This window comes from Lytechinus pictus, chromosome 9 (genome assembly GCF_037042905.1).
Source record: "Lytechinus pictus isolate F3 Inbred chromosome 9, Lp3.0, whole genome shotgun sequence".
NCBI classification, from domain to species: Eukaryota; Metazoa; Echinodermata; class Echinoidea; order Temnopleuroida; family Toxopneustidae; genus Lytechinus; species Lytechinus pictus.
Window position 1 is genome coordinate 25,675,409 of NC_087253.1, and position 10,049 is coordinate 25,685,457.

General features: G+C 36.2%; 1 protein-coding gene across 1 annotated transcript in view; it reads left to right on the plus strand.

The window, feature by feature from the left end:
- The window catches only part of LOC129267682 (SCY1-like protein 2), a 31,105-nt gene extending 21,283 nt beyond the window's left edge, over nt 1-9,822 (plus strand). The window contains exons 11-16 of the mRNA XM_064104988.1: nt 376-489; nt 1,012-1,144; nt 1,990-2,108; nt 3,003-3,103; nt 3,574-3,673; nt 5,503-9,822. Coding sequence (XP_063961058.1) covers nt 376-489; nt 1,012-1,144; nt 1,990-2,108; nt 3,003-3,103; nt 3,574-3,673; nt 5,503-6,498 — 1,563 coding nt within the window. The 3' untranslated portion in view covers nt 6,499-9,822. The remainder of the gene's footprint in view (nt 1-375; nt 490-1,011; nt 1,145-1,989; nt 2,109-3,002; nt 3,104-3,573; nt 3,674-5,502) is intronic.
- Nucleotides 9,823-10,049: the final 227 nt, after the last annotated feature.

Below are 10,049 nucleotides of genomic sequence, written 5' to 3' on the forward strand. Positions count from 1 at the left end.
AAAAAAAAATTCTAGATATGAATGTATATCCATGAATTCAATGATTTCTTGACAATTTGATGTGTTCTCCTTTGTTTACAAAAGACATTTTGCAAATTTCCTGTAGAAAAAATCATGACACTGATGGATTTCCATAGAGTTACGATTGATTGGATCAATCGTAACTCTTTGTAAGGTGGGGGGCCCTGATATGAAATCTCAGACATATTTCCTGTCTTGTGGTAGTGAACATTTATTTCCCCGAATATAATCTTTATTTTACATATTTTTTTCCTGCCATTTGAAATATGTGTCTACCATATGGTGAATTATTTGTGGGTATGACACCTTTAGGCCTTTGGATATTTCTATCTAATTTTCAATGTCTTTCTTCAGGAGCTGTGTCTAAATATTTTACCTACATTTGCTGGGATGATAGAGTATAATTCCATCAAACATTCCATAGTCCCACGAATGAAGAAACTTTGTTTGGAGACGTCCCTTCTGGCGGTAAGTATTAACCCCAGTATTTTAGGAGATCATATGGCAGGGTGGGTTGGGGCCCTGACAAGCTCCCCTTGAAATCTGGGCCGATTACCGCGCCATTGCACCGAATATTATTGCCCCCGACCTAGTCTACAAAATTGTTAAGCTATTTGTTTTCATGGATTTTTTTTTAGTTAAAGCCATTTACCATGTTCACCTTGACAGCACCAGCTCAAGAACTTAACTACTGTATTGTCATTCCAAGATCTTTAAACCTAATTGGACTAGGGGGGGGGGCAACCAATTAGAATAAAAAATAATTACCCTTTATGAATTTAATTTCCCTTAGACTTTGTACACAAAGTATAAAAATTAGCCCTTTTCAGCAAGTATTGTCTTATAAAGCATCAGGTTGCATCGCAATGCTATACCTGTACTTCAGATATTCATACCAGGATGCGTCAATGTGAAATCCTTGCATGTATAGTGATGTTATAAGATACTAACCTTTATGAACCCATTGGTGTACTCTTTTCTGATGATCAGGTTCGTGTGGGATGTCTGGTGAGCCTGGGCAAGATGCTAGAGCACATGGACAAATGGTTTGTCCTTGATGACATCATTCCACTCCTTCTACAGATACCTTCAAGAGAGCCAGCTGTTCTTATGGGAATCTTAGGTAAGTTTGTTGGGATACTAGCGAGTCTTGGTTAGAGCACATAGATAAATGGTTTGTCCTTGATGATATCTTTCTACAGATCCCTTCAAGAGAGCCAGCTGTTCTTATGGGAATCTTAGGTAAGTTTGTTAGTATACTAGCGAGTCTTGGTTAGAGCACATGGATAAATGGTTTGTCCTTGATGATATCTTTCTACAGATACCTTCAAGGGAGCCAGCTGTTCTTATGGGAATCTTAGGTAAGTTTGTTAGTATACTAGCGAGTCTTGGTTAGAGCACATGGATAAATGGTTTGTCCTTGATGATATCTTTCTACAGATACCTTCAAGGGAGCCAGCTGTTCTTAGGGGAATCTTAGGTAAGTTTGTTAGTATACTAGCGAGTCTTGGTTAGAGCACATGGATAAATGGTTTGTCCTTGATGATATCTTTCTACAGATACCTTCAAGGGAGCCAGCTGTTCTTTTGGGAATCTTAGGTAAGTTTGTAAGGATACTAGTGAGTCTTGGCTAGAGCACATGGATAAAGGGTTTGTCCTTGATGATATCTTTCTACAGATACCTTCAAGGGAGCCAGCTGTTCTTATGGGAATCTTTGGTAAGTTTTGTTAGGGTACTAGTGAGTCTTGACTAGAGCACATGGATAAATGGTTTGTCCTTGATGTCATTCCTCTTCTATCAATTTTATGACGTGATTGAGTAATGCATTGATGTATTAATGGAATAATATGATAAAGAAATAGAATTATGAAGCAATGCAGTTTTGCAGATGGAAATTAACCAAGGTAATGTATTATTCACATACCAAACTTGCAAAATGACTGAAGACATGCTTTCTTTTGTTTCAGGTATCATCAAAGTGGCTATGACCCATAAGAAGCTAGGAATCAGCAAGGATGTCGCTGCCACTAAGTTACTTCCATTCCTCTTCCCACTCTCCATTGATAATAACCTCAATCTAAATCAGGTAAGATTATCAACGTCATCACCATCATATGACCTGCCACCCCAAAACCAACAATAAGTCGCCCAAAATGAATTATGAGATTTTTTAATGAGATTTTTATTGAGCTTATAAGCACATCCTTGCATTGAAATGATGATTGGTCAAAATTTAGTAACAATAATGCATACGTGTCAGTGATAAGGAGATTGGTACCATTTCTTTTGTTTGTGTATCACAGTTTAATGCATACATGTCAGTGATAAGGAGATTGGTACCATTTCTTTTGTTTGTGTATCACAGTTTAATGCATACATGTCGGTGATGAGGAGATTGGTACCATTTCTTTTGTTTGTGTATCACAGTTTAATGCATACATGTCAGTGATAAGGAGATTGGTACCATTTCTTTTGTTTTTGTATCACAGTTTAATGCATACATGTCAGTGATAAGGAGATTGTTACCATTTCTTTTGTTTGTGTATCACAGTTTTATGCATACATGTCACTGATGATTGGTACCATTTCTTTTGTTTGTGTATCACAGTTTAATGCATACATGTCAGTGATAAGGAGATTGGTACCATTTCTTTTGTTTGTGTATCACAGTTTAATGCATACATGTCAGTGATAAGGAGATTGGTACCATTTCTTTTGTTTTTGTATCACAGTTTAATGCATACATGTCAGTGATGAGGAGATTGGTACCATTTCTTTTGTTTGTGTATCACAGTTTAATGCATACATGTCAGTGATGAGGAGATTGGTACCATTTCTTTTGTTTGTGTATCACAGTTTAATGCATACATGTCAGTGATAAGGAGATTGGTACCATTTCTTTTGTTTGTGTATCACAGTTTAATGCATACATGTCAGTGATAAGGAGATTGGTACCATTTCTTTTGTTTGTGTATCACAGTTTAATGCATACATGTCAGTGATAAGAGACCTCATCAAATTGGTTGAGAAGGAACAAAGAGTCAAACTGGAACAACTCAACGCTTTACAAGAAGAACAAAAGTATGTTTAAAAAAATATTTATACATCACGACTACACTACCATGTCTGTGTTCTTTAAAAGTTTTCCCTTCCTCCCCTCTCTCTCTTTCCTTCTTATTATTTTTGAAGTTGAAATATGAAAGAAGATTTTGAGAATGTAAGTTCAATATATCAAACTATAGTTAAAGCTTTTAAGCCCAGTAATAATATTATTGAACTCATTTTCTCTGACAGAATTGAAGTATGATTTTAGTGAGACTTTAATCTTTCTAAAATTTCCCAGATATTTAGTGATTCAGTAATTTGCAAGCCTTCTCTATCAATATGTTTATTGAAAAAAAGGTAAATGAAATAAGGATCAACAACACTTATATTTTTAGTTCTGGAGTGTTTTAATTGATGGATATTTTCCATGAAGAATTTAAGGCAGATTTTGGATTTAGTGTAAAGAGTTGTTGGAATGATACATTTCTCTTATTGTACACCCCTAGGACGTCAGTGGAATTTGCCCAGAAGCTACAAACCAGTCAAGGAAATGGAGATGTTTCATTGTCATCGAGAGGGGAGAGCAATACTTCTGGAGGGACAGGAGTGAGTTGAAAAAAAAATATCATTAACTGTATTACAGTGTTATGATATACAAACGCTTCTAAATGACTGGATTTTTTTCTCTTGCATGCCAGTTAAAACTGAAAAGGAACATATAAGATATCATATCACTTGGTTGGCTTCTGTTGTTTTTAACAGGAAAATTGATAAAAGTTGATAAAATTGATTTAAAGTCTGTTTGAAATGTGATTGCTTTAGGAAAGAATTTTGGCATATTTCATTGTGAAATATTCAATCTCACTTGACAACTGGATGAGACGCACTGAAATAAAATGTCAAACTTTAACTTTAAATTTCTGTCATGATAAAACTGAATAGTCTAATTTAATTAAATGTCAAACTTAGTAATATGTCTTACTTCAGATTTCAGACTTAATTAAACTTAAAAGTCTTGTTAATTCAATGTCAAACTTAGTAAAATGTCAACTTTAGTTTTCTAACATAAAACTTAATAATCTCATTTGATTAAATGTATAAATTAGTAAAATGTCTAAATCTAAATTTTGAACTTGATAAAACTTAAAGGACAAGTCCACCCCAACAAAAACTTGATTTGAATAAAAAGATAAAAATTCAACAACCATAACACTGAAAATTTCATCAAAATCGGATGTAAAATAAGAAAGTTATGGCATTTTTAAGTTTCGCTTCACTTCACAAAACAGTCATATGCACATCTCGGTCGGTATGCAAATGAGGAACTGATGACATCACTCACTCACTATTTCTTTTGTATTTTATTATATGAAATATGAAATATTTTGATTTTCTCGTCATTGTCATGTAAATGAAGTTTCATTCCTCCCTGAACACGTGGAATTCCATTATTTTAACATTTTGTGCTTCAGGCAAGGAGGTCCTAATCGTCAAATTCGTATAATTGAAATATTGTATAATTCAAACAATAAAAAACAAAAATAAATAGTGAGTGAGTGACATCATGGACTCTCTCATTTGGATGTAACTGGCTCGTTCATATAACTATTTTGTTAAAAATAAGCAAAACTTTGAAATGTCTTAACTTTTTTATTTTACATCCGATTTTGATGAAATTTTCAGCATTGTGCTTGTCTTATTTTTCTCTATCGATTCAAATCAACATTTTCTGAGGTGGACTTGACCTTTAAACGTCTAATTTGATAAATGCCTAACTTAGTTATATGTCTAATTTGAAAATTCTGTCTTTATAAAACTGAAATTTCTAACTTATAAGAATGTCTTGTTTAAAGGACAAGTCCACCCCAACAAAAGTTGATTTGAATAAAAAATTAAAATCGGATGTAAAATAAGAAAGTTATGACATTTTAAAATTTTGCTTAATTTCACAAAATAGTTATATACACGGTATGCAAATGAGGAGACCGATGACGTCATTCACTCACTATTTCTTTTGTATTTATTATATGAAATGGAATATTCTATTTTTCTCCTCCTTGTCAAGTGAAACAACAATTAATTCCTCCCTGAACATGTGGAATGAGCATTGTTTAAGACTATATGATTCAGTCAAGTTGGTCCTCATTGTCAAATCTATAAAAATGAAATATTGTATAATTCAAACAATGAAAAACAAATGAAATAGTGAGTGAGGGACATCATCAACTTTCTCATTTGAGTTGTGCATATCACTGTTTTTTGAAAAATAAGCAAAACTTTAAAGTGTCATAACTTTCTTATTTTACATCCGATTTTAATGAAATTTTCAGCGTTTTGCTGGTTTGATTTTTCTGGGGTGGACTTGACCTTTAAAAAAACTAATCACACTTACATGTATTCATAACTTAATAAAATGTCAAACCTTAATTTCCTAGATTGACCAGATGTTTGGCTTGGACAGTCACACTAATGGAAAGAGCAGCCCTGTGATCGAGAAACAGTCCCCATCCAGCTCTATCAGCCAAGCAAACAGCTCCTCCAGCAAGACACCGAATCCTGCTCCTGTACGTCCGTCCCAGGTCTCCCTGAGCTTGGAAGAGAAACAACGGCTTCAGAAGGAGCAGGAATTCCAACAGAGATTGAAGAATCAGAAGGCAATCCAGCCTGAAGATGCTGTGAAGCAACCGTCAATATCTACTGCCAAGGATCTGACGGGGTCACTGATGGATTCCAGGAGTAAAGGTCAAGGCCAGGCTGCGGGAGTGGACAGTGTGGGTATGGGCACCAGGACGGGTGGAAGCGGCAACACTGGTCTTCTGTCAAGCGGGATCAGCAGCATGAACAGTTCTCCTTACTCCCCATCAGGTTCTATGTCTGCAGGGAGTGTCGTTGGGACAGGGGGAATGGGCCTTTCGAATTCTTCCTTGCTCTCGCAGCCGGTTGCTAACATGCCACAGAGGGTTCCTCAAATGGGCCAACCGTCTCAAGCAAAAAAGAACATTGACATGTCACCGTTCGATTCCCTCTTAGCTCCGTCCCAGTCGCAGAAGTCCAACAGGACGCTCAATCAGATGTCTTCGGCGAATCCCGCACACCCCGCTAACCCTCCAATGGGGCAGAACTCTTTCCAGAGACCTCAAGTTGGCATGGCCCAGGCGACATTTGGTCAGGGCTCGCAGGGAGGCATGGGTCAGGGGTCATTCGGAAACATGAATCATCAAGGACAAGGTGCCTTCAGACAGCAAGGCATGATGGGAAATTACGGCGGAGGCTCTGCGGGCACAGGTCAAAGATTGTTCCCGGGGTCAACCATGCAGCAACAAGGAACGGGAATGGCTGCAGGATTTGATCCGTTTGCCAGCACTGGTGCAACGAGTCAACAGAAGCAGAAGGCTGTTGGTGGGGACAACCTACTTGATTTCCTAGGATAGATGCAGTATTATCATTCTTCTTCTTATTATTATTATTGCAGTATAGTACTAGTCCATGCAATTTACGTATGTTATTTTCTTTTCATTTGCATTACAGCTTGGGAAATAATGATTACATTACATCTTATGGGATCTTAGTAGGAAGGTGGTCTACCAGGAGTTCTTGGTGTTTTGGCCATCTAAGTACTGTACACCCCGTCCTGGCTGGTCAGTGCTGCGCTGGAATTCCATCAACAGCACTCTCCTACTGCGTACCCATTTGAATTATCTAGATATCAAAGAAAATGAATAAATGGAATGGAATTTGAACCTATGATCTTCTCATTGTAGGATGAGAGTTTATTCCACTGCACCAAGTCACTTTCATAAAGACCTGGGCCCCGTTGTACAAAGAGTTACGATTGATCCAATCAATCATAACTCAATGGAAATCCATCAGTGTCATAATTTTTTCTACAGGAAATTTGCAAAATATCCTTTGTAATCAAAGGAGAACACCCCAAATTGTCAAGAAATCAATGAATTTATGGATATGCATTCATATCTAGAATTTTTTTTGAACATGCATTTCATATGTTGACGTTGCTGGCTTTCCATATTTGCGATTGATTGGATCAATCGTAACTCCTTGTACAACGGGGCGCTGGTCCCACTGGCCGACGGACACAAAACGTATTCATAACGGATACGTCGGACAAGCTAAATTTTTGGGTGGCTCCATCTATTTTTATCCGCTCCAGACATTAGACAAAATGGGGGAACAATGAAATCACAGTGGACAGATGCCCGATGGATATAGAGCGTATGAAACACATATGCAAAGAGTATCAATATCAATACTATCACAACATGCACGGTGTTAGTTAAAATATAACCCGCCCGTGAGACCGAAAGCCCGCGAGTGGTACACAATGGATACATAACACTTTCAAACAGATGGCAAGATTCTTTGCCATTTTACATCCTCTCTGCATCTGTAAGTGCAGTGGGACCAAGCCTTTATATCATACAGTGTTAATGATGTTAACAATCAAGCCCCAACTTATTTAGCTGACCTTCTCTTTGGAAACACATCCAAATACAACACACGCTCGGCCACTAGTAATACTCTTGTTGTACCTCGTACTGCTAAACAAATAGATGATAGAGCCTTTTCTACCGTTGCCCGCAAAACATGGAACTCCTAGCTGCCTTCGCTAAAGACTTCCCCAACACTTGCCTCATTTAAGAAATCTCTTAAAACTTACCTCTTCTAATTTGTCTGTACGGTTTCCATATAATGTTCATAATTTTGTGGTTATTGTTCTTATGTTTCATACTCCCTATTTGTGTTTCTGTTATTCTTTCTTTCTTTAATGCGCTTTATATCTGATGAAAAGGTTCTATATTAATGAAGTGTATTATTATACAGTGCAATGGAATGCGTAGTGCCAAGGTGTTTACTTACTCGGATTTACTTGGATGTAGAGACGTAAAGCTTGTAGCTAATTTGCCCCTCGTCATGTTGGATAGTCTCTGGTAGGGTAAAAACTTTAGTGGATGTTTTCCAGTGCCTGTCAATTGCTGATTTGAACATATTGACACTAGATGCAGAAACTGCTTCCTTGGGTAAAGCATTCCAGTTACCGTATTTATACTCCTAGTTGAAAATGCATTTTGCTGGCTGTTTAATGACACTTTACATTCCAATGCATTTAGATTTTATCTTGGGCTATTTGTTTTTCCCCCTTTTTTAAGTGCATTTTGAATTGTTTAACCTGTCTTAGAGACTATTTCTGGGACCAACCCAAGCTTTTTATTGAAAACGTTCAAAGTGCATTTATAATGGGAAAGTTATTGAAATCACATGTGATCTCAGAGTGATCTTACATGGAAATCTTCCATAGTATTTATGTTGCAATATATATACATGTTTGTATCTATTTATTTGAATACTATGTAATAAAAAAAAATCACTGATTATTAGTTTCTATTTTATGTACCGGTATGTAATTCCACGACACAAAAGCTTTTTTTGTTAAACTGTACTGAGCATTAATAAATATTAACTATAAATACCATCTTACATTTAGATTATGATTAAGATTCTCTTGTAAAGTAAAAGAAAAATATATACATGTATTCATTATTTATTGACCTTTCTGCCAACTAACAAGTTGTAATAGGTCCATGATTTTATATAATGTTTCAAGTTGTGAACAAACAAATTACAAAAGAGGAGCATCAAAGATGATGAAGAACATATTATATTTATTTATTAATTTATTTTTAGTTTTATTTATACAGGGTAGCATTGTCAGTTTCAGAACTGCTTACCACAACAGCCCTGTCCACGTAACATTTGTTATAATTAATGTAATTAAAGGAGAATGAAACCCTTGAAACCAGCTGAATCATTAACAAAGAGAAAAATCAAAGAAACATATTGTTGAAAGTTTGAGGAAGATTGAATGAATAATAAGAAAGTTATGACCATTTGAATATTGAGACCACTAGTGCCATGTAGATCCTCCCATCGGCAATGCGACCAAGATCTGTGATGTCACACACGTACAACTCCCTCATTACTTTAGTACTTATTTCACTTATATTCTCACTTTTATAGAGTCTATCACAAGGTGAGGTGTTCTTAATTATGAGATGAAAAGTACAGAGGTTTCACAACATTATATCATTGATGAATCATTTGTCATATGATTAGAATGAGCAAAAAGAGATGTTTTGGGGTATATTTTCAGTGTCCAAATGGGAGAGTTGTACGTGTGTGACATCACAGATCTTGGTCGCACTGCCAATGGGAGGATCTCCATAGCATTAGTGATCTCGACATTCAAATGCTCATAACTCTTTTATTGCTAGTCCTATTTTACTCAAACTTTTTTTGATCTTATTCTTTGATTTTTTTTGCTTTCACAAAAGCTAACTTGCTCCAAGAGTTTCATTCTCCTTTAAGTCTGTAATATTTACATAATCGATAGTACTACAATTTTAATTAGTATTTATAGATACACATATTGAACATGGGCGTCAATCCAAACTTGAGCATGAGGGGGACACAATAGCAACATGCAAGCATGTCACTTTTATAGGTATACTTTCCAGATCCATTACACTTTCGTCATACTCCATCGCTACATGTACCGTATGTCACGGGCGGATCCAGCCTTCGCCAATAGGGGGGGGGGGTGTTGCACCCACAAATGTAATAACGCCCACAAATGTAATAACGCCCACAAATGTAATAACACTTTACCCACAAATGTAATAACGCCCACAAATGTAATAACACTTTACCCACAAATGTAATAATTTCACCCACAAATGTAATAATGCACTTTACCCACAAATGTAATAATTTTTGATCGCCCACAAATGTAATAATGACTTTACCCACAAATGTAATAAATTTGAAGGGATTTTTGGCGAATCCGTTCTAAACTAAAATCCTATAGTAATACGTTCATATAGCACAAAAGTGCAAAGTCTTTTTTCCAGACCCGGTTAATTCCAAAATTGTAATATAAGTCCAAAGTCTTTTTTTCCAGACCCGG